The 25,809-nt window shown below is 41.7% G+C and overlaps 1 protein-coding gene across 1 annotated transcript in view; it reads left to right on the top strand.

Moving 5' to 3' along the window:
- GALNT12 (polypeptide N-acetylgalactosaminyltransferase 12) overlaps positions 1–25,809 on the top strand; it is a 79,030-nt gene that overhangs the window by 31,794 nt on the left and 21,427 nt on the right. Inside the window, exons 6-7 of the mRNA XM_074985984.1 lie at positions 15,907–16,083; positions 20,179–20,310. Coding sequence (XP_074842085.1) covers positions 15,907–16,083; positions 20,179–20,310 — 309 coding nt within the window. The remainder of the gene's footprint in view (positions 1–15,906; positions 16,084–20,178; positions 20,311–25,809) is intronic.

A 25,809-nucleotide genomic window follows, 5' to 3' on the forward strand; every position in this document is an offset into this window, starting at 1 on the left:
AGGGGCAGGACCCCTCCCCCAAACCTGATGGGACCCCAAACCCAGCTGTCCTCTGCCGGCCCACCAACAGTTAACCCGTTAAATGGTATAATTTTAATCATTTAATGGGTTATCTGTTTTAACTGGTATTTATATCCCTACATCCAAACCAAAGGATTTTCAAATATTTTGTAAGGAAAACCTACTGTGCAGCAAATAAGTGCCCATTAGCCTTGCTCGGATTGAGACATCTTGGCTTTTGTCTTGGGCAAACACTTGGTGTGATTTGTGACAAGCAATGGTTTTTATTTGGCAGTTGCAAGGAAGTCATGTTGTACCCACAAATAGCTGTTGTTCATCCTAAGTGAATATCTTGTGCAAACTTGCAGATGAGGAGGTATTGGGGGACAATCAGAAAAATTAGTAGCTGATCTTGCAGAGAGGCCTTAGTCCCCCTTGTCAAAGCCGGCATAGCAATCGTTAGCCACTAACACCAATGGTATTCAAGAAGGGGCTGTTATCCTTCCATAGAGAAAAATCCAGAGCAGAAGTTTCCAATGAAACAGAAAAACTGTCTCCCAAACCACCAAACTCCTCTTTATGGAAAGACAAAAAAAAAGCATTTGTGTATAAGAGCTCTCAGGTCTTGTACAAGGCTCTTCATTCCAATCTGTTTTCTGAATGTAGAGTCTCAAGTGGCTGTTAGTAGTTATAAAAAGGCACAGGTTGCATGTTACGCACCTGTATCCCAGCACAAACAACATGCCAATCACTGCTCTGTTCACAGAAACAGACCCATTCAGAAGCAAACAGCAGCTGGAAAGGATTCATAGCTACCAGTTCCTCAAAATCCAAAGGGGGTTTTGATCCCAATGCAGAGAATTGCACATCCAGAGGTAAAAACAAACATGGTTCAGTCTGTAGTTTACCACAATGATAAAGATTTGCAAAGCTTCAAAATTTCGTTGCATCATACATTTCCTGATGGAGTATAGGTAGCCAATTATTGCTAGTGGATAGAATTCCTAGTGCTGTGCATCAGCTTCTACTGCTGAGTGGAGTTCCCAAAATGCACGTGCAAAAATGATTTCTAAGTATGTAGAATCACGTACTCCATGCAACACGAAATTAGGTTTCACTCTCAGATCACAGCAAAATACCTCTTTGTAGAGAGGTAAGGTAAGTACATGTAACACACTCAAAGCCAGCCCAACTTTCACTCTAAACCAGTGATTCCCAACCTATGGGTTGGGAGTCAAACATGGGTCATGATTAGATCTGTTAAGAGTCACCAGCAACTCAGGGCTGTATGTGGCTCTTAAAGAAGCCATTTGCAGCTCCTTAGGGCTGCCACATCCAGCAGCTATCTCTATCAATAGAGAAGCAATTACACATTACTAGGACAGCTTCTCCATCTTTGACATTCACAGCCATCCCATGAAAGCCACTTAATAGACTCTTGCAGTAAGTATTTTTGCCCACCCTCTATAATTTTGTCCCCCCTTCAGTTCTATATAGTTAATTTGTCAGTTTTCATTTTTTGTTTGCATCTCCCCCAGCTCCTGAATGTGTCCCCCCCCCGTCCCGAGTGTGACCCCCCCCAGGCTCCCCAGCCTCTGAGTAGGACTCCCCTAGCCCTCAACCACCAGCCTGAGTGTGACCCAATGAGCCCCTGCGTGTGACTTCCTCCAGCCTGAGTCTGACTTCCACAGCCCTCCAAGTCCCTAAGTGTGACTCCCCTCCAGCCTCTGAGTGTGAGATTTAAGCTGGAGGAGCAGGGGGAGTGGTTTGGGAGTGAAGGTCCTTCCCCCACCACAACTCAGATCAACTATAATAATAAAATAATGGTAAACTATATAATAAACTTAGTGTTATTATTTTATTATTATTAATGTATTTTCCCTTTTTCTATGAAATAACTACTATGAATATAGAAACATGGGGAGGGCAATTTTATATTCTTGCCCCAGGGGCAAAATTAGCAAGTTATGACACTGCTTCCCCTCTCCCCTCCAGTCTTTGAATTGCCTTGTGTCACCAAGTCTTTCCTGAATTGTCAAAGTGGGTCCCCATCTGAAAAAGGTTGGGAACAGCTGCTCTAAAGCCTTACATACTCTCTATGGCAGCAAGCACATTTGGAAGACAGGTTTGCAAAGTCTCATGTGTCCTTTTAGTTCATTTCAACACAATAAAACATAGACATGGCCCTAATGGATCAGGTCTTATCTGTGACTGACTAGTAGCCACTGCATCAGTACAAGGTGCAAGAAACCATGTAGTGAGCAATCACAGTAGTTGCTGAGGCAGTTTCCTCCTGCTTCCTGGTTGTGATTGTCTCATGATTCAGGCATGAGCTTTGATATCCCTTCTGGAACAAGGAAGTTAACAAAGATCAAGGCTTTTCCATGCCAATGGAAATAATTCCTGGGTAAAGAAGAATCTGCTTTTTTTTTTTCCCCCAAGACAGTTTGGATAAAGGATACAGAAAAGAGGAACAGAGAGAGTTGTAGTCCTCCTCTCAGTCCTCCAGTGGCCCAGAAGGTATGTGGGATTTTCTGGAAAGTCAAAAACCCCACATTATACCTGCAGAAGACACCAGAGCAGTTGAAACAGATTCCTTCATTGTGGCTGCAAACAGCTTGAGCTAATAGCCTGGGAATCAAAAGAGAAGTGTAATTCAACATGGATCCTTCATTCTCTCTTGCAAATTCTGGAATACAGTTCCCAGGGAGGCTTTGGATTCCCCAATGTTGAAAGCTTTTATGAACAGGTTGGACAAACACCTGATGGGGATGGTCTAAGTTTACAGGGGGCTGGATTTAGAGATCTCTCGAGTTCGTTCCACTCATACATTTCTGTGATTCTGTGACTAACCTCTGATAGGATCATAGAACACTAGAACTGGAAGGGACCTTGATAGGTCATCGAGTCCAGTTCCCTGCTCTTATGGCAGGACCAGGTACCATCTAGACCATCCCTGATAGATGTCTGTTTAATCTGCTCTTAAATATCTCCACTGATGGAGATTTCCCAGCCTCCCTAGGCAATTTATTCCAGGGTTTAACTACCCTGATAGTTAGGAAGTTTTTCCTAATGCCCAGCCTAAATTTCCCTTGCTGCAGTTTAAGCTCATTGCTTTGTGTCCTATCCTCAGAGGCTAAGAATAACTACCCTCTGAAAACAGTGATCCAGATAGTTATGCATCCCACCTTATATTAGCCCCATCTAAGTTATATTTGCCCAGCTTACTGATACGAAGATCATGCAAGACTGTATTAAATGCCTTACTAAAGTCTAGGTCACAGGTCAGCATCCTGCAGCTCAGGAGGCTCATGTGGCTCTTTAAGGAGCCAGTTGCAGCTCTGAGAGCTGCCACCACTGACTCCTCTTGTGGCTCCAGAGGCTGCCACCGCTTAAACAGAAATCTAAATTCAGTTGCCTGCCATTGGGCCAGCTGAATTTAAGTTGTTTTTTTTTTTGCTTGAGTGGCAGCAAACAGAGCTGCTCAGCAGTAAGCTGGAGCAAGGAGCCCAGAAGAGAGAGCCTGCAGGGCAGAGAGCCACACCCCCTGGCTGGAAGTCTAAGCCAGCAGGAGAACTGGGGAGGAGGGTGACCAAGCCTGCCCCATCAGAGCTGCACAACTGTGCTGAGAAGAAGGAGGTGAAGGGGGAGGCAGCAGTGGCTGCTGCAGAACTGCACGTGCTGAGGCAAGTTAAGCCTGCAGGCGGGGCCGGGGGGGGGTGGGTCAGGCTCAGACAGGTTAAGCCTGGGATCGGGGGAGGGAGGTTGGGGCTGAGAGTAGTTAAGACTGGGGGTGGGGGGAGGTTGGGGCTTGGGGGGCGGTAAATCCTGGGCATGGGGGGGATAGGTGGCAGATTTGGGGGCTGAGGAGGGTAAAGCCTGGAGATGGGGTAAGGTAACTTTATACCTGGTACAAATAATTGTGTGTGCACTGTTCTTAAAATAGGACTGATAAAAAAACAAGGTTTGACATTGTTTATTAAGGACTATGTCATATTCACAGGCATTGTGACTCTTGAAGTATTTATTTTTTAATTGAATTAGAAAAAAATGGCTCTTCTTGCTATTTTGATTGCAGACCCCTGGTCTAGGTATTCCACATCCACTGCTTCTCCCTGGTCCACAGGGCTTGTTATCCTATCAAAGAAAGCTATCAGATTGTTCTTTACAAATCCAGGCTGGCTGTTACCTATCACCTTATTTTCTTCCAGATGTTTGCTGAATTCCTTAATTACTTGCTCTGTTATCTTTCCTGGCACAAAAATTAAACTACTGGTGTGTAATTCCCTAGATTGCTCTTATTCCCCTTTTTATAGATGGGCTTTATATTTGTCCTTTTCCAGTCTTCTGGAATCTCCCCAGACTTCCAGGACTTTTCAAAGATGACCACTAAAGGCTCAGAAACCTCCTCTGTCAGCTGCTTGAGTATTCTAGGATGCATTTCATCAGGCCCTGGTGGCTTGCAGACATCTAACTTTTCTGAGTAATTTTTAACTTTTTGTGTGTGTGTGTGTCTTTTTGTTTTAGTTTTATCTTCTAAACCTATCCCTTTCCCACTAGCATTCACTATGTTAGGCATTTCTTCATCAGATTTCTTGGTGAAGACTGAAACAAAGAAGTCATTAAGCAACTCTGCCATTTCCAAGTTTTTTGATATTGTTTCTCCTTCCTCACTGAGCAGTGGGCCTGCCCTATCCTTGGTCTTCCTCTTGCTTCTAATACATTTATAGAAAGTCTTCTTGTTATCCTTTATGTCTCTTAGGCTGTGTCTACACTAGCCAAAAACTTCGAAATGGCCATGCAAATGGCCATTTTGAAGTTTACTAATGAAGTGCTGAAATACATATTCAGTGCCTCATTAGCATGCAGGCGGCCGTGGCACTTCAAAATTGATGCTGCTCACCGCAGCTCTTTAAGGTATTTAAGGTATGCTCTGTAAGGAATTTGAAAACCACGACCATGTTTCCTCTAAGGCTATGTCTACACTAGCCAAAAACTTCGAAATGGCCATGCAAATGCCCATTTTGAAGTTTACTAATGAAGCGCTGAAATACATATTCAGCTCCTCATTAGCATGCGGGCGGCCGCGGTACTTCGAAATTGATGCGGCTCGCAGCCACGCGGCTCGTCCAGATGGGACTCCTTTTTGAAAGGACCCCGGCTACTTTGAAGTCCCCTTATTCCTATGAGCAGATGGGAATAAGGGGACTTCGAAGTAGGCAGGGTCCTTTCAAAAAGGAGCCCCGTTGGGATGAGCTGTGCGGCAGCGAGCCGCGTCAATTTCAAAGTGCCGCGGCCGCCCGCATGCTAATGAAGCTCTGAATATGTATTTCAGCACTTCATTAGTAAACTTCAAAATGGCCATTTCGAAGTTTGGGGCTAGTGTAGACACAGCCCTAGATAGATATAATTCTGGTATCCTAACAGAACTCAGCTAGGATATTTCACTCATTGATCTGGTCAAAAATGCATTTCTGGTGTGAGGGGAAAAGGAAAGAAAGCTCTTTGAGGGCAGCAACTGCTTCCGTCATTGTTCAACACCCACTGTAATGGAACCCTAACATCTCATAGCTCATTGTAATACAAATATTGCAAAAAATATGAAAGCTCTGGTGATCTCAGCGACACAAGTGTTTTTTCCAGGAAATTTGGTTTACTCCTTTGTCACAGAGGGGTGGCTGTGTTAGTCTGTAGCTTCACAAGAAACAAGCATTCCTGTAGTGCCTTAAAGACTTACAAATTTATTTTTTAGGTAATGCACTTTCATGGGTAAGACCTATGTCTTCAGGTTTTCAGAGTACCCACAGCTAGTTTTTTCCATTTCTACTCATGGTGCACATTACCTAATAAATAAATGTGTTAGTCTTTAAGGTCTACAGGAATACTTGTCCTGTAAACAGGCACTGAAGAAATGTGAGTACCAACTTTTATGGCATTTTGTAGCCAGGCACATCATATCTTTCATTTGAGTATCAGGGGCCAAGTTTAATCACAGTGACAAATTAGAAAAGCTTGTTCATGGCCTTACAAGTGCCCAGTGACTGAAAGGCAAGTTTTAGAATTTGTTCCCGTATCCCTACAAGAACCACACTGCCTTGAGGAAAAGTCTATTATTATAGCTCGAGAAACCTTTCTCTTCAAATAACTTCCTCTTTTTTGCAGTTCCCAGGAAATAGTTCTCCCATCACTGTGTTCTAAACCTAGAGAGTCATGTCATAAATGGCTTGGAGTTTTAAAGATATATTTCAAGCGTATGGACTACATATGCCAGTTGCATGCTGTTCACCTCATTGTATCCAAAATGCCAAGGCTGAGGGCCTCCAGGTTGCAGCAGGCAAGATGTAAAATGCTGCAGCAGTGGGCATGCTAGGCCCCTTGGAAACTATTCACAGCTGTCCCTCAAGGCTCTGAAGGAAAAGTGCAGAAGTTTCATCTGTAGAAAATTTTAAAATAAGTTTTCATTCCTCTGAAGGTGGGGAGGTTGGGCTGTTTCCCACATAATTCCTCAGTTTGTAATGGTCTTACTTTATTACCCTACTGTCACCACTGAACTCTGCTTATCCTTTCACTCTCTACATCTTGTATTTGCCAATTGCTACATCCTATGAATAATGAATGAAAGCAGAAGCTGTGCAGCAGAATGAGAATCTTCATACCTGATCATTTTATTTTATTTTTTTATTTTATTTTATTTGGGCACCTTCTTTCAGAATTCAGCTGAACCTGATAATCTAGTAAATGACCAAAATATAAATTGAAATTTCTCTCTACAGAGAGGCTTAGACATAGAAGCTGCATCTACACAGCCCCTCCCTTTCAGAAAGGGCATACAAATGCAACCAATTGGAAATGCAAATGAGGCATGGATTTAAATATCTCACACTTAGTTTGCATATTCCCACATGATCTGGCTTCTGCAAGAGCTGTTTCCAGAAGCTGAAGCAGCCATGTGGATGGGTTTCCTTCAAAAGGAACTCCCCCACCCTCTTTTGGAAGTACCCTTCTTCCTGAAAAAAAATAATAGCCCAGAAACTCATGGAATAATCCAGGTGCATCCTGTGTTTTCCTGCAAGGCAAAAGATAAGTAGTGTCTGTGAAGGAGGCTTGGACTCCTGCCCTGTGGGGACTGGCTGCTCTGTGTTCTAGTTCTGCTCACCTCAGAGTACAGCCCTGGACTGGACTTGCACCCTCCCTTTTAAGAATCTTCCACTCTCCAGGGGCAGTCGGCCTCTCAAATGCACAAGGTTGATGCTGATTGTGTTCAGAGGATGTCTTCAGCATCTTTCACCCCAGTCCCCCAGAGGCTGAATCTGCAGCAGCAGAATTTCCTGCAGGAGCTGAAGGAGCAGGAACAGAAGGCAGATCTCTCAGGGTGGGGCACAGGAGGCAGCAGGGAACAGAAGAAATACCCCACAGAGAAGTGGACCAGCAGCCTTTCATTTCTGGAACTCATGGCCCTGTAGAGGCAGAAGGAGCTGCAGCAGAGTTAGGTAAGATGTGGAGTAGGGCTGCAAGCTTGGACCCCCAGCTCCTACGCCCTCTTTTGTGATACTTCACATGGAGTTGGTGCCAGAGATCAGGGAGGCTGCTCAAGGTATTTTGGAAGGTCTAAACAGAATGAAGCAATTGTGATCTTGCTGTCTCTCTGGCTGCTCCTAGGTTTTCAGGTCTGAAAACTTTGAAATGAATCTTCCCATGGCTGCCCCCCAAGATCATCACAGGGACTAGTATTTTACATTGGATCAGCCCTCCCAGTTTCAGCAGGAGTCTCCCAGAAACAGGCGTGATCTCTTGAAGGCTACTGCAGCCTATCCGGGAGATTTTTAACTACTAAAAGTACAGCAGCACGGGAAGGGTAAGGCTCCCTGCAGCCCCTTGGGAGAGACAGAGGGTTTCCTTGTATGACCCTAACCCTAAGTGAAGTCTGTGCAGCTCCCATGGGCCAGGAGCAGGCAACTTAAGCCAATGGGGTACACAGAAGTGGTGCCTGAAGGGAGAGGTGTGCTGACCTCAGGGGCACTGGGGATGAGCTGGCTGCTTCTGGTGGCAGTGCGGAGCCTGCCTTAGTCCTGCAGCACCTCTGTCTAGGAGCCATCTGAGGTAAGTGCCACCCAGCTAGAGGCTGTACTCCTCACCCCCTGCTATACCCCCACTGCCAGCTCCGAGTCCCCTCCCAGAGACCGCACTTTCCATCCCCTCAAAGTCCCCTCAAAATCCTTGCCCCATCACTAACCCCACTCCCACAGCCTGCACCTCTGGCTGCGCCCCATCCTGCTGCAACCAAACTTCCTCCCTCCTCTCCTGCAAACTCCAACCCCCTCATCCGCAGCCCTGAGACTGCACCCCACCCCACACTGCAACCCTCTGCCCCAAAAGTGAAAGTGAGTAAGAGTGGAGAAGAGCAAGCCAAGAGGGTGAGGTAATGGATTAATCAGAGGCAGAGCCTCATGGAAAGGGGCAGAACAGGAGTGGGGCTTCAGGCCAGGCACAGGGCAGGGCACAGGGGTTTGGGTTTGTGTGATTGGACAGTTGACAGTCCTATCAGGAGATCAGTTTCCTTAAATAAAGCTTCTCCACTGAGTTGATCGACTGGTGAGCAGCAGAAAATTTTCTGCCCTTTGTACTTTGTATGTGAAAGTTACTTCTGGCAGGATGTGGAATCCTGAGCATTGCTACCTGTCTTGCTCATGGCAGAATGTTCTGGAGTGGAGGTTTTTCTGTTGGATACAAAAAAGAACTCAAAGAACAGAAAAGCTTTTCATCAAGTGATTCATCAGGAGGCTTTGACCCTCGTTTTCCATGTCCTTATGGGTCACCCAGTCAAGCCTTAGAGAAAATTCCTTTGATTTATTTCCTTTCAGAGGACTGTTCCTATTGCAGTACCTTCAGCCAAATGAACTTAATGCTCTTCATCTCTCCTCTCTCCCTTCAGCTAGTTTGGGAAAGATTTTTTCCATGTTCTCTAGAATTCCTTCCCATGGGGAATATTGAATTCCACCTGAACAAACCCACTGTTGTTCTCATCTCTGTCCAAACCGACTATACATCCCAGGTCAAGGAAATCTGCCTGTGCTGGATGTTAAGACTTGTAAAGTCTGTGACGGTCTGTCTCATGCTTTGATTTTTCTAAACTGAAGAAAGTATTTCTTTGGTTTTGAGAGCTGCATCCAGGACAAGGTTCCAGCTAAGGACAACATTGCTAGGGCAGGACTGAGTCTGTGTTCTGAGTGTAGAATCATGCTGGTAAGTCTTGTGCTAAGCTTGACAGATGCCATTTGAGAAATCTTTACTTCCTGGGCAGTGAGAACTGAGGCTTTATTTTCCAAGGTGTATAAGGCACATGACTCCTTTTAAATGTCATTTTTCAATGGGACCTCTCTGCTCTCTGGAAAACTCCTGTGGCTACATGTCCTGCTAGTGGCACTAAAAGATAATTTCATCTCCTGGTGCGTGTATTTTTTAGATCTGCTTTCTGACCCTTAATGCACTGTCATGAGGTGGGAGAAAAGAGAAAGGACAGGGTAAAATTACTTACAGGTAATTCTGCTTACCATAGTCTCATTTTGTCTTCTAAATTCCACTCTCCACCCTGCTGTGTAGTATGCCATTTTATGCTTTTTTTATTATTTATCTAGCATACTGTTTCTTCCACTGAAGGGAAGAGTCTGGCTGAGGCTTTTATTCTCGAGGGCAAGGGTTTGGAATGTGCTGCCTCTCTGCTTCCCAGTAGGTGGCATCATTACATTGCTTGTCCCTTAATCTGCTTACGAAAAATGGGACTAGAAATGATAGAAAAATCACTTTCTGGCTAAAGTGTTTGTTATCTCCCTCGTTGGCTACATTTGATGGTTTCCCAGACAATATGAAAATGAAGGAAACAAGATAAGTCTTTCTGTGGTCTTTTCAGTGGAAAAGTTCCTGTGCTTTCTAATTGAAACCATTGTACTAACCAGAACTAGAACAGACACATTTATAAACACACGCACACAAGTGCATACCATATAGTAGTGAAATTTTTGAGCTGAAACATTTTTTGGCAAAAAAAATCACATTTGTCAATACCAAAATATTTCTCAAATTCACGTCAGTTTCACAGAATTGTTCGTGTCAAAAGGAAATCATAAAAGTGGTGATGTGGGGGCGGGTACATTCTACCCTCAATATAATGTTGTGGTTCAGGTCAAATGAAGCATTTTGTTTAATCAAAATATGTCTTTTAAAAATGTTCAAAAATGCCTGCAAGTGGAAAAATCGAGATGCAGAGCTCTGCATTACGTGCACATCATGTATTACGTACTCTTCTGTTCCACTGGATGGATGTGATTTAGTGGGAAGGGAGAACTTTCTCATACTCCACCCATTAATACCACTTTTAGCATTGAGTAGCTCATTGAGTTTTTTATGTTGTTTAGTTGATTTTTACATCCTCATCATCAACATCAACAACCATGGGCTCAGCGCCCTTTGGTGTCTGATTCCTCTCTTCCATCTTTCCCTGCACAGTGCGGAGTAGCTTGGTTTTTGTAGACTAGCTCCACACCAATTTGTTACATCATCTATCCATTCTCTGTGGGGACTGTTTCTCCTATTCGAACCCTCCCTTACACCAAATAACACGGTCTTGATTTTTGTTCATCATTCATTCTGCAAATATTCCTGAACAGCTGTAACTTGCTTTGTATAACCTTCTGCAGGAGGTTCTCTTTTGGCTGTATTTTCTTACATAATTCCTCATTGGTGACCTTCTGCATCCATCCTATTCTCAGGATCTTTCTATGACAACACTTCTCGAATGCCAATATTCTTCTATTTGAATCTTTCGTTATCACCCATGTCTCTCATCCGTACAACATGCTGCTGAATGCACGTTTTCAAGATGATCAGCTTTGTTCCTAAGCTAACCGCTTTGCTTTTCCAGTTCTTATCCATTGCCTTCAAACTCACTCTTGCTTTCGCTATTCTCGTCGCTATTTCCTTCTTACAGTCTAGATCATACGTTATGTTGCTCCCCAGATATGCGAACTTCTCTACGTTCTCTAGTTCAATCCCATCTACACCGATCTCACTTCTTATTTCCTTATCTCCAAATTCCATTGTCTTAGTTTTATCAATGTTCATAATCAGTCCGTACTGCTTCCCTTCCTCATTTAGCATCTGCACCATTTTCGCTAGTTTCTCCTCATGTTCCTCAATGATAACTATATCATCCATGAACCTCAAGTTGTTAATTCTTTTCCCATGCACAGATATCCCCTCTACCTCTTCCTTAACCTTGTCCATTGCTCTCTCTAGATATGTGATGAAGATACTTGACGATATCAGATCTCCTTGTCTCATGCCTCTACTCATTCCAAACCAACTTCCCAACTCCCTGCACATTCTCACCACTGCCTCCGCATTGTCGTTGATATCCTTCTACAACCATATCATTCTGCTATCCACTCGGTATGACTCCAACACTGCCCAAGTCACTTTCTGATCTATACTGTCAAATGCCTTCTGAAAATCGATGAAGCAAGTGTAGATGTTCTTATTCTTTCATCGAGCTTTCTCCACTATCAATCTTTGTGCCAGTATCTACTGTATGGTACTTCTATCTTTCCTGAACCCTGCTTTCTCATCCACTAGATGTTTTTCTATCTGCAATCTTAGTCTCTTCGTCAGTATCATCATCAGCACCTTGCCTAGATGACTCATTAGGGCAATCGTTCTGTAGTTCTCGCACTCCAGTGTACTTCCTTTCTTGTGTATTGTCACTAGCATGTATCTTTTCCATTCCTTAGGTGCCTTCCCTTCCTTCCATGCTATATTCCGTAGTCATTTTATTTCCTGAATCATACTTTCTCCTCTGTATTTGATCATCTCTCCTGTGATCTTATCATTTCTAGGGTTCTTGTTCTATAGTCATTTCACTGCTTTTTCTACTCCCTCCTTTGAAATATTGGTCTTGCTCTCAATGCTCAGTGGAGATATCTCTTTCAGTTCTTCAGTCATTCTCTCTGAGACACTTGGGTCCAACTGTGCTTTGTACAGATCGGTGCAATGTCTCATGAGCAACTCTTCATTCTCATCTTTGATCACCATCTGCTTCGGCTGCCTCTTCCTATTAACATTCCTAATCATCTTATATACCTCCCTGGTCTTACACTCACCATAATACCTCTCTGTATCTTCACACTGCTCCTCTAACCATTTTGCTCATCCTTTCTGGCCGTTTTCCTTACCTCATTGCATTTCACCCTCTATTGATGTTCCGCCCTCTCAGAAACATTCCTTCTGATCTTCAATGCTCTCTTGTCTTGGACCAGTGTAATTCTCCTGCGTAATTCACTTCTTATTGATCTTCTCTTTTTCCAGAACGGTCTGCTTAATTGTCTCTTCTATCACCATGGCTATCTCTTTGACTCTCTTATCTAGGTCTTTCTCTGTGGCAGCATTCCTAATCTGCACTTTGAGCACTGCTCTGTATGCATCCCCAATTTCTTCCTCAGCTAGCTTCGCCACGTCTCTTCTCTTATCTTAAACTGGGTCTTACACTTTCTCTTGAGTTGTATTGTGATGTTTGTGGTCACTAGATCGTGGTCCAAGTCTATATCTGGTCCTTGGAAAGTTCGGCACTGCTGTGCTGATGTCATCCATCTTCTTCTTATCAAAATCATATATATCATGTTCTTGGACTTCCCATCATTTGGTTGCCATGTACACTTCCTACAATCCTTTTGCAGGAATCTCATGTTGCAGATCACCATCTCATGCTCCGTAGCAAATTCTTAATAGTTTCTCGCCTCATTCATTTATTTCTCCATATCCAAACCTCCCCATAACTGTCTCCCAACCTTCATTATCTGTTCCAACCTTAATGTTCTAATCTCTTCCAATGATCAACGCCTCTCTGTTTGGTATCTCCTCCACCTTCTTTGTCAAGACTTTTTATAAAATAGCTCAATCTCTTCCTCCGAAATGTTCGACATGGGTGCATACACCTGAATGACAAATATGTTGAATGGTTTTGCTTCGAATCTTGCTACCATCATTCTTGCACTCACCAGTTTGTATCCTAATAATGCTCCTCTAGCTCTTTTGGTAAGAAGGAATCTGACTCCTGCCTTGTGCTTTGTTTTCTTCCCTGACCAAATGACTTTGCAACTGCACATCTCTCCCAATGCTGTCCAATGCATCTCTGCCAGTCCAAGTATGCTGCATCAGTATCCCTTCGTCTCCTTCTGAAGGAGCTCTAACTTTCCAGTTGCCCACAGTATTCTGACATTCCATGTTCCAATTGATAACATGTGTTAGTTGTTTCCATGCCATTCCCAAGCCTGGATAAAAGAGGAGGGTCGATCAGATGAGTGACAATGCACGGAGTCTGAAACAATAATACATATGAAATCTGATGCCAGAACAACTAAATGATTTTTACAGCTATTCAATTTGTATCTCACTTGATATGGAGATCAAAATATATTTTCACTATTTAAAAAATAATAATCTGGCAATGTAATGCAAGTGAAATTTCTGTAGAATAGTAACAGATTTTGTATAATTATGCCTTAATGAAGAAAATAAAATTTAATGGTACTACTTTATAACTTTAGGGTTTCTTTTATGGCCATTTAAAATTACAGCTATAGACTGGATTTCTCTATTTTTAAGAGCTGTTCCTAAGGAATACTTCTTCCAGTAATTGTGTGGAGTAAAATTTCAAGCTTTTGGGAATTGTTTTGATCCAAGGGAATGAAACTTACTGAGCGTTCTACTCGCCTGTGTATTTTGGTTGGTTCAATAGTGTTTAGGGCTCCTTCCTTAAAAACATACAATATGCTATTTTACTGGTACACACTGATGTAGATAGTTGTAGAGCTGAGGCTTTAGAGGCCACTTTGCACAGTTAAACATGTATCTAACAGGTCCCCAATTACCTGTTAAAATGTTTGCTTAAAACACAAATGTTAGTAAATACTAAAGTACTGAAATAGTGGAACAAACATACAGAAAATTTTCAGATACTAATATAAATATATTTACTGACCAACAGACAAAAAGTCAAACAAATAATTTTGGACAGAGAGCACAGTAGATGCAGTAACTGCTTCTGGAAGGAGTCTGTGTGCCTGTAAAATATCCCCAACCCCTGCAGAATTTCTGTTTTCCCTGCAGAAAATGTCAAAGAAATGAGGGGAAGTCACATGAGGGCAGGGTTTGAACGTGGACATAGTTTTCTTGGAGGAAGGGGGGAATTGTCCCCCCAAACAGAGGTAAGACTTCCGGGGGGCAGGGGCAGATGATGTTACTTGCCACTACCCGTCCCCCACCCCCAGCACCCGTTTCTGCAAGCACAAAGCTGCCCAGCTGAAGGTTGCAGCTGAATATCACCTCCTGAATCCCACCATTTTTGCTGCCTTTCTGCACAGAATTCTGTCAGGGATAAGTAACATACAGAGAAAAATATTTTAAAACGTTTATTTCATGGGGGAGAAGATGAAACTTAAACAGTTAGACTGAAAGACCTTGGAGTGAAATTGGACAGTAAATTTGTGAAGAATTTTTATTGCAACAGCTTTGTCTGTCTGTAGAGTGATAAATGAAATAGCTATTTTCTGAATCTGGAATTATGGCTGATTCTTGGTACTCTCCAAATATTGTCTGCCATTTGTCTCTCCTTAATGAATGCAATATAATTTGGGTTTATATAAATGGAGACAATAATGTCCAGTTAATGGGCTAGTGTTTCGTCTAAAATATGTCATTATTCAGTAATACTATGGACCGGTGACTGCTGCATAAGGGAGGGTCTTTTCTAACTTTAGGAAAAACAACATATCAGAAAAAGAGCCCAAAACCAGAAAAAATAATTCAAAAATTGGGAATTTATTGTGAACGGGTCTTCTGTAGCCAGTAATATATCAGACAAAATAGTCAGAGAATAGACGAATACTTAAGACATTTGGTTACTATTTGTTCAGGAGAGAAAGTTGGGCCTAAAGGGGGAGTAAAGGGAATCAGTTGTCTCCAAGCCTGGTATTTCAAAGGAGCCCAGATCTCCAGCCACCTCTGCTGCTACTTTGAGAGCTTTGGGCCCTTTGCAGTGCCATGGCAGCACTAGTTCATCAGTCAGTGCAGCAGTGAGGAGGAGGCAGGGGGGGAACCCAGTGCTCACTGCCCTAGGCGCCACCCTTTCTGCCTTTGGCCCACTGTGGCTGTCATCCCTGCTGGAGAAAATATATTCGCTTGCAAAAGCAAACAAAGGAACAAACAAACCAAAGACACATACCTATCAAATATTTGTATATTAATTTTTGATAGATTTGTGCAATAAGACATTTCACCTGATTTGATAAAATCATCAGAAGCAACATGTTCTGGGTAGTATAAACAGACTCACTCTGGAGTATTGTTGTAACCCTTTGTGATGGAGAGATCTGGTTATTGTATTAGTGTAAAATATTTCTGTAATCAAAAGCTCAGAATGCTTGTCATTTTGTCTCTGCTATTTACATGAGGGTGATTTGTAAACCTGTTTAAACTTCCTAAATAATATTTAGTGCTTCTGGTAAGGTAGTTTGGAAGTCAGCTTGTAAGAGGAAGGTGGTTTTCCACACAAAATTCCCAGAGGATGTCCTAATATCTTTGCTAATCAGAAATCCAGTGAAAACGCCTCTGAATTCCTGACTCCATCGTTATCTTTCTGAGTCTCCCATTGATGTGCTCTGGCACCTTCTTTATCTATAAATGGAGAATCATATTTGCCTCCTTCTCAAGATTAGGATATTTACTGTTTATGAGGTGCTTAGAGATTTTGGAAAATGTGCTATAAATACAAAATATTGTAAAGTGTTGTTATTCTGCACATCCTATTGTTTAACTCAGTTCTAGATTGCTAATGTATAATGTAAATTCTTTGTTTAGATCTGGCAGTGTGGAGGAAGTCTTGAGATCCACCCCTGTTCTCATGTAGGTCACGTTTTCCCCAAACAAGCTCCCTACTCGCGAGCTAAGGCCTTGGCTAACAGTGTACGTGCTGCAGAAGTTTGGATGGATGAATACAAAGAGCTTTATTACCACCGAAATCCACATGCACATATGGTGAGTATCTGTTGTGCTTAAAACTGAACTTGCATTCCTTTTCACTTTGATGAGAAAAGTATTATGGTTTGGGTTTTTTTATTTTACTTTTAGTAGAAAAATTTAGGTGTCTTTCAAATTAGTGTCTTGCACTGCCACAAAATAAACGTTATCCACAGAGTTAATTTCTAATATCTTTTGGAAAAGGGGAGAAACACCAAAGGACTAGAAGAAAGCAATAATTGTGCCCGTATTTAAAAAGGATAAGCTGCATTACCCAGGTAACAACAACAACTTGGCACTGATGCATCTTGGAGTAATACAACAGCTGATACAGGGCTGTATTCCTGCTGGATAAAAATTTAATTAATGCTACTACAGTTTTCATGGATAATAGTATTATCTAACCAGCTTGGCAATGGTCTTCAACAAGATTACACTTCTGGTTGATAAAGGTAACTCTTCTATGCCATGCTGCTGTCAGCACATTGTTCCCAGGATATTTAGATAAGGTGACTGAGGTTCTATCCTATCGGACCATCTTCTGGTGGTGAGAGAAACAGGTTTTTGAGCTAACAGACCTGTCTCTCTCCAAAAGAAGCTGATCCAGTAAAAGATTTTTCTCACCCATCTTGTCTCTTTAAAAGTAACTGTTCACATCATAATTTTTTGTTAGTTTGGTTTAATTTCTGATTTTTAAAATATTAACAGGATACAAAAATAATGTGACACACATTAATTTGGCTGAAAATATCTTAAACAGTAATAGTTAATGAGGAATCATAAACACGAGAGAATGTCACTAAAAGAATCTTCCAGTGATTTTTTTTCCCCCCAAACTAATTATTTTTTAGGAATTATATAGAAGAAAGTATAAATCCTTAGCATTAAAAGTTAGCAGGTAACATAAAGATTGGAAGGAAGGTTAATAATGTGGACAGGTCATTGATATATAACAGGGGTCTGCAACCTGCAGCTCTGGAAGTACACGCGGCTCTTTAAGGACTTCTCTGTGGCTCCCAAAGCTATAACTGCAAAGTAAAAAAAAAACAAAAAACCTCCTGATCATTTTCAATAAATGGTGAACGTCTAACAGCCCAACAATGAACAACACATATCTAAATAACAAACACTATCTGATCTCAAAATGTTGGATAACTCCCCCTTTAATATGCACAGTGCATTGTGGGTTATGATACTGTATCTGTGTTTTGATCACGTTCCTAATAAAGTCTTAATTTTGAAAAGGAAAAGGAAGCTTGCAACATTCCTACTGTGAAGGACAACACACATTTCAAGCAGGAAAACTGAAATTAAATGTAAAGTAAAATTGGCATAATTAAAGTGGGTTTGGAAGTGAAAGTCAGGAAGACAGTGCTACAAATACACACCTGTAAAGTGTGAGGAAATAGAACATGTGAAAAGTTTGTGACTGTCCTGCAGTAAATATGTATCTCATCATAAATCATTGTGTGCACACTGTTCTTGAAATAAGGGTTACAAAAAGTGTGATTTGGCCTTACTTATGAAGGACCATCTCATATTCACATGCATTGTGGCTCTGGAGTTATTGAGTTTTTACCAAATTAGAAAAAAATGGCTCCTCTTGCTATTTTGGTTGCTGACCCCTTGTATATAATAATCTGATGACTTGATAGGCTGGGCACAGATAACCAATATGTATTTTGATCTAGACATCCTGGAAAGCACTGACTCTGAAGGATCATTGTAGTGAGCTTTTAAGTGATGCTGTGGCAAAAAGAATTACCATGGTTCTTCAATGGATAAATGAGAATGTAAAGTGAGAGTAGAGAGATTATATCACATCTACAAACAGCAGTCATAAGATAGTTGCTTGAATATTTTGTCCATTTCTGATGTCTGCACATGTTTTTAAAAAAGGTGATGAAAAATTGGAGAGGGATGAGAGAACTGATAAATTATTTGGGGCCTGGAAAGCATTTTTTACAATGAAAGATTAAAAAAGCTCATTTATTTTGCTTGTCAAAGAGAAAGTTCTGTTACCACTGTAAGTATCTACATAAACTGAAGATATCTAATATTGCAAACAAAGAGTGAAGGGGATTAATTTAGATGCCTTTCTAAACAAGATGCTTAGGTCAGCCACAAGTCTCTAGACAAGAGCATTTCAATGAAAATGGCTGTAAGATTTTTAATATGGGAAAACAACAATTTCCTCTTATCTCCTTATCACTTTTCGCTGAATTTTTCCCAAAATTTTCAACATAAAAAAGATACCTGCCATGGACAATTACAGCCTGGATGATTAACATTTGGCAAAGTTATAAATCATTAAAGCCAGGGTCTTATAATAGGGACTCCTTAACCATAGGGAGCAATGCCTTCAGTGGTTTATACTTCTGTGCTGCCCTTATGAGCATATTGATGACTAGTACCTCCAAACCTGAAGTCAGAGAGAGTCAAGAGAAACCCATTTATTCAGGGCACTTAATTTTGGATTAAGCCCCATTGAACTCACTGGCCTTTTTTTTTGAGAAAACATGTATTGAATGGGGTCCCTTGGGAAAGATGAGTTACGCTGAAGTAATATATATATCTTCAAAATATTCCATATTTTGGAAGATCCTGGCGATAGACCACAATGGTGGTGCCATGAGTCTATTTCCCATTTTATATATTTACTTAAGTCTTAGCTTTTCTGGTAACTTGATTTAAATCAATGATTTTTTTTGTGTGTGTGATTTAAATCAGTATATCCTGTGCTGCCTAAAATTATAATATTGAAAGTACGCTCTTGTAGCAGAGCTAGAACTAGAATCCAAATCTTCCATCTAAAGCCCTGTGCAGGACTATTTAAATCCTGCCTCTGTGCTGCTCCCACTTTTATGTCAGTGGGTGCTGCAGGATCTGCAGGACCCCATCCTGCTGTAGGGCTTTACCCTAGTCCAACCCAGGGCTCTACTTCCATCCGTATTGTAGGGTTGTGGTGGTTGTTTTTGTTTTTGTTTGTTTGTTTTTTTCAGTTGAGTTGCTGTAACTCAGTGTGTTTTGGCTGGGGATTTTGATCTTTGTTTTCCCAAACATTGTATCCACTGAATTGTTGTTCCTATGACAATGTGATGCAACACATACCTCCTGAGTCCTGATGCTGTGCTGGCCCTTGGTAGTTTGAAAGCCTCCCTACATTGCATGGCAATCTGAAGTGACAGATACAGAAGTATTCCCAGGGATCAAGGAAAGGAAAGGATGGAAAGGAAGTCTAGAAACTTACTGGTGTTTTAATGAAAAGATAAGAACGGGGCAGAGGAAAAGGAAGATGGCCATAACCTCTGGAAAACCTGGGGATTGAAATTGAAATCGTCGCCCTCTGGTTTAGAACCCTTGGGCTATGGAAGGAAGTGGATTTTGAAGATGGGTTTGAAGAAATAATGTAAGATCTGTTTGAGTTCTGTAGCAAGTCAGAAGTTTAAGTGGTAGCTTTCTTATCAAATTTAAGGTTCAATAACTAAACTTAGCTTCCTTTTATTGAATTAGTACTTAACAAGATATAATGTTTAAGGGCAATCTTACTGAGAATTTCCAAACTTTTTAGCACATTTAAGTTTAATGATGTCTTTAGAGAAGATTTTGCAAATGGATGGTGAGAATAATTTAGCACTCCTATCTTAAATTCATGCACTGTTGTTGAGACTTCCAAATATACAGTCAAAGAGCCATAACTGTGAATTTGCTACTATCGTCTCAATTTAAAGTGATTTTTTAAAAAATAATATCAATTTGCACTGTTTGAAAGAATTGTTGTTAAAATATTAGAATATTTAATAATAATTAAATCAAATCCAGGGCCCAGCAGTGGCAGTTTTTTCCCTTGGGAAACTACTTCAGGATCGGGTTACTAATAGTGTATCAGAGGGGTAGCCGTGTTAGTCTGGATCTGTAGCAGCACCGAAGGGTCCTGTGGTACCTTATAGACCAGCATCTGAAGAAGTGAGTTAACTCACGAAAGCTCATGCTCTAAACTTTTCTGTTAGTCTATAAGGTGCCACAGGACCTTTCGGTGCTGCTGATAGTGTATGTTGCTAATATAACAGAAAAAATACCCGTTCCTATTCTTTTATTTTTTTTTAATTGTAGGAGCCCTATGGAGATGTGACAGAAAGGAGACTGCTTCGAGAGAAGCTCAAATGTAAAGACTTCAAGTGGTTCTTGGAGAATATTTACCCTGAACTTCATGTACCTGAAGACAGACCTGGTTTCTTTGGAATGGTAAGCAACATGCTGTATTGATGTCCAGGAAGTGTCTTCCTAAGTAGTTGTCTCTTCCCCTTTGTTAATTAAACATGGAAGAGAAAGATGTACCTGATATGTTTATTCCAGAAAATGTTGATAAGGTAGAATTTAACTAGAATCTAGACCTTAAAATTTGGTAAGTACAAGAAATTTAATATGACGTAAAATAGCACGGTCAAGACCAAAAGCTGCCATAAATTGCAGTTCAAAATTAAGCCTTAAATGGTGGTAATGGGGTTAGTGAGTCTAGCTTTCAGAATTTTTTAAAACATTACAGATGAGGGGAAAAAAGCAGCTGCTGGGGTTTTAGGGTATGTTTCTGGTTTAAATTTGAAAACAAGAACAAAATGCTGTTAAATGTATAAAAACACTAAGATTAGACTAACAATCACTTTTAAACATATAAAAATACTAAAATTGGACTAATAGAAAATAAAACTATGCTTTTTCTTTTAATTTTTTTTTTTTTAGAATTTCATTTATATTTGCAGCACTACAAAACATGCACAGCAATCAGCTGAGCATGGCGGTGGTTATTAGTAATACAAATTTCAGCCTTACACCTTCTACCAATTGGCAGTTTTTAGTATAAAAAATGCTAATAGTTCAGTACACCCATAGCACCTTGGTTCTGAACTTCCCTCTAAAGGGCTCCAAAGCATACCATCACAACTGACAAATCTGACCTATTGAAGACCCCTGGGGGCCTTAGGGAGAATGCTCAGGCAGCTGTCCCCTCCCTGTTATGTCAAGCATGAGCAGCTCCAGTGATCTCAGCTCTGGTGCTCTGTCATGGGGAGCGGTGGGCAGTAGTCATCTTTCAGATATTCTAGTCCCAGACCTTTGGGGACTTTATGTGTCAAAAGTAACACTTGAAAGGTAATTGTTGACCAGTGCAGATCCCTGAGCGCAAGTGTCATGTGCTGTCTGACACACTCAGGATGCATTTACACTGCAAAAAACAACAACAATCCTGCAGGTGCAAGTCTTAGAACCCAAATCAACTGACTCAATCTATTAGCACTCATGCTGCAAGCTAAATAAAAAGTAGTGTAGACAATCCCACCCATCCCAAAAAAAGGGGTGGGTCATAGAGTCCAGGCTGCAACCCAAGCAGGAATGTCTGCAGTGTTATTCTGAGCCACTTTTACTTTCCTGTTTTTGGTTTTGGTGGTGAAAATGTGCTCTCACTTAATAGTTGGACAGCCACATTTGCACCATTTGCATCTTACAAAGAGATTTAAGCATTGTGCCCATCTTATTCTGAGAGGGCAAAGGTGTGGATGTTTGTAATAAAAGTAACAGCTGAAAGATAAGGCAGTTTACTTTTGGCCAAGCATGCATAAATAAATGATCCTAAATGTCACCTGGCCTTCTAAATCCAGCTGTGGTTACCCCAAGTTTATAATCTCAGACCCTTCCTAGTCAAGTTCTAACACTTATGGTTTTTGATCTCAGGGAACCAATATCACCTCAGTCTTGGCCAGACTGACCCTGCAAGCTTTAATCCTTGTCCCACTACTGCCAAGGGTTTGATTAGTCACCTAACTGCCTCTGCAGGTTTTTCTCAGTGGGGAAACAAAACTGTGTGTTTTCAGTATAGTGCAGACACAATAGCCCAAGCTTCCTCAGTCATTCCCTTAATAGACCTATTACATGTTGGATAAAAGAGGAGATGTCAACGCTTGATTATCCAGCATCCCTGGGGAACGTGGGTTACCCAGTAATCAAATTTTCTGGTTAATCAAGCAGCACCACTGGCACCGGTTGGGCTACCAGCCCTGCTGCCACTGGCCCTGTCATGGTAGCTGGCCCCACTGCCACCAGCAGGGCAGCCAGCCCTGGACAGGCATCCACTTAACAGAACTTCCCAGTTATCCGAGTGCTGGATAACATGCCTGTTACTGTAGTACCCCAGATGAAAGTAAACTTGCAGTTGCTCAGTAATTGTCCAATGCAGTCCTGTAGGACTTTTGAGCAAGGAAAGAATGCAGCCAAGCCAAAGCAACCTCATCCATTACAACCAGACTCAGGCAAAACTGTTGAGGAGTGTGCGTTTGAGTTTCAGAATTGGAAAAAAAATAGCTTTTCTAAGTAAAATGAGTACAGTTGATACCAAAATCTTTGAGACAGTAACTCTTAAAACCTGCATCTCCAGTCAAAACAGAACCTCTCTTTAAGAGTCCTTACTTCCTCTCTTTCTACTATGCTGTTTTATACCAAACTCCCATTAATTTAATGGCTGCAGGATCAAGACCATAGGCGGGTAATAAAAATGTTAAAGAATAAATAGACCAATATACAAAAATAATACATTCTTTAAATATTTAAGAATAATTAAATCTTGTTCTGGTAAATTAGAAATAATTGAAAGGATTAGTCAAAGGATACAGAGCTTGCAAAAAAACCAAAACATTTGTTTGCACTGGTCTCCATGACAGAAGATACACCATTCTGTCCAATTAACAGGTAAAGGTGAAACAAAATCAGAGAAAAAAGTGAAAGCAAAATCAAAATGGACAATTTGATGAAACATAGAAGGTTATACTCCAATTGCATTATATAAAATTCTGGTAGAATTAATATAGGAAGAAATTTGGATACTTACAAAAATGGTATTATTACAAAGTTACTGGAGCAAATGCTGTGTCTTGGGGTTCTTTTTAATGATCTCAGACATAATTTCTCAGTAATTGTATGTGATGGTAACTTTTCCTCAGCCCCCAATAAACTCAGCATGCAAGAAAAAAATTGCAAGTTACAAAAATGATGTATTGATGAAATCAATAATGATGTAAATCACTTTCTTATATGAGGTAAATGCTAGTGATCTTATAACCAAAGTTTTCTCAATTTACTGTCAAAACTGAGCTTACAAAGAAGGAAGTTCTCTACCAAATGTGTGTGCACACATAAAATAGAAGAGAGGAAAAGGAAATGGGGTGGGGGAAAGAAAAGGAGTATTCTTTTAATGAGAGATTGGTGGTAGTTCTTTTCAGTTTGAGGCCAAAGTCATGCTTCTTTCTGTAGTAAGCCTAGCTTCTGGTCCACCTGAGGTCAGATCAGAAAGATTGAAATGGAGGTGTGATGGGGTGCACCAAGCCCCGATGCCCCTGCAGGAGACCAGAGGCCTTGCCACACCCCATTCCAGCGAAAGGAGCAGAAGAGAGGTCTTCCCAGCAGGACAGAGTGGCTGTCTCTACAGCAACCAATCAGGACTCAGTAGGCCGATATAAAAGAAGCTGCTGGGATAGGGTCAGACAGTTCTTTAAAGGAGCTGGACCTAGGCAGGTCTATATACTGCCCTGGAAGACCAGCAGTACTACGGACAGCTCTAAGTGCAAGCTGAACTTATCCCTGGGCAAGACCCAGGCCCTGGCCACAATTGTGTAAGAACTAACAGCACTATGGGCAGGGCTAGTCAGATCCAATTCTCAGAACCCTGAAAACAGCGAGAAAAGATCTTATGGAACACCTTTTGCCACAGAGGGGCAATCACAAGCAGGTGGACCCCATTACAGGAGGCTACATCCTGTTAGTAGAGTAAGTTTCTTCCCCTCCATTCATCAATGACAGTAACTTGAATAAAAGACATCAGATGAGCAAGTAGAACCAAACCTGTGACTGGCTAGGGTCCCTGATTGAAAACCAAGATACCATTAGTCTTTTTATCTTGGAATGAATGGCAAATTAAAAAAAAGAGAAATCAAAGAATACCAAATAAAAGAAACCTGACAGAAATGAAGAAAAGCACTAGTTTGTCTTTTTCCAGGTTAATCTGGGTTTTATACTGTAATTCATGGAAAGTTTGTGGATAGAGTATGTAGCAGTTCTTCCAGAGTGTTCCAGTAGGGTATATCCTCTAGAGCAGAGCTTCTCAAGCTGAGGCTTGTGGACCACTGGGAGACCATAAAGGAACTCCAGGGGATTTGTGTGCCTCACTGATCAATTCCTCCCCCTTCCAGGGGTAAGGCAGGCTCCCTTCCTGTTCCACATATTTCCTGGAAGCAGCCACCAGGTCCCTGTGGCCCCTGAGCATAAGGGCAGCCTAGGAGGTTCCACATGCTGCCCCCACCCAAGTCTCCACTCCACCTCTCCCATTGGCTGGGAACTGCAAACAGTGAGAGCTGTGGAAGTGGCATGTGCAGGCCTGAGGGCAGTGTGAAGAGCTTTTCCTGACTGAACCTAGGAGTCTCAGAGACCTGGCAGCTGCTTTCAGGGAGTAGTAGGAAGCCCTACCAGGATTTTGCACCTCAATCCCCTGCTCCAGCCTAGAGTCCCCTGGCTCACACACACTCTCTCCAACATCCCAGTTTCCTGGCTCCTCATCTGGAGCCCCTGGCTGCATCCCAAAATCCTCATCCCTGGCCCCACCCCAAAGATGACACCAGCAACTGGGGCCCTCTCCCCCAACACTCCAACCCCCTGTCCCAGTCCAGAGTCCCCTTCTGCGCCCAAACTGCCTTGTGGATCCCACACCTCACAACTTCCTCTTGTTTGGGTGGGCCACCACCAAGGATGTTTCTGGAAAAAAGAGCCTCAGTGGCCAGGAATGTGGTAGCAGGAGGCCGGCAGCTGGGAACCCTGCTAGGGCTGGAATCAGAGCTGGTTGAGTGGTCAGGGTGCGATGGCAAAGGGGGGCTGGGATTGACCTCCCCTGGTCCAGTAAGCTGCCTTGTTCTAGACCAGTCAGTCTTAAACACTGCCCGTACATAACTCTCTCAACAAAAATGAATCTTCACAAGTTATAAACATTCTTACATGTTACCTTTTGTGGCTAAATATCCTGTAATATGTATTTAGTATAATTAGTTCCTCAGGCCAGAGGTGAGAGATGTTTGCAAAGAGGTCTCTGTCACATGTGTGCCTTCAGAAAATCCCTATTTCATAATGATTTGCAGAGCTTATGTTTGGCACTTAGTCCATACCTTTCGCCAGCATTACTCTTAATCTCATCTTGGGGTCTGATGTCCAGTTCAGTCCCAGTCATTCTTTAGGTAAGAGACCTGCTCTGTCCTACTTCCTTGGCGTTTAGCACCACTTTTCATTTTCCCAGATGCAGAGTTCTGTAGTGATAATATCCAAAGACAACAGAAAGATTAATCATCTATAAATGGAGCTCTTGAACAGGTTATTAATACAGATCGAGAGAAGAGACCCCATATACCCTCCCCAATTCTTTCATATCTGTTAGGCTTTGAGGAAGTGGAAGAACACACAGTTAGCTGATGATATTAAGAGGGGGATTGTCAAAAGCAGGCAGTGTTGGAAATCTAACTCTGCTCCAGGTGACGGTGAGCCAACGTTGTGCCCTATTTGAAAATTCCATCCTGTCTTCCTGTCAGACACAGTCCCTACAATTTCAAGATATTTTACAATTACAGTTTATTACCTGTCCCCAACTTCCAGAGAGAATGGTGGCTTACTGTGGTTATAAAATACTTAGCATGGAAAACAAAACTATATGTAGGTAAA

This window comes from Carettochelys insculpta, chromosome 2 (assembly GCF_033958435.1).
Source record: "Carettochelys insculpta isolate YL-2023 chromosome 2, ASM3395843v1, whole genome shotgun sequence".
NCBI lineage: Eukaryota > Metazoa > Chordata > Testudines > Carettochelyidae > Carettochelys > Carettochelys insculpta.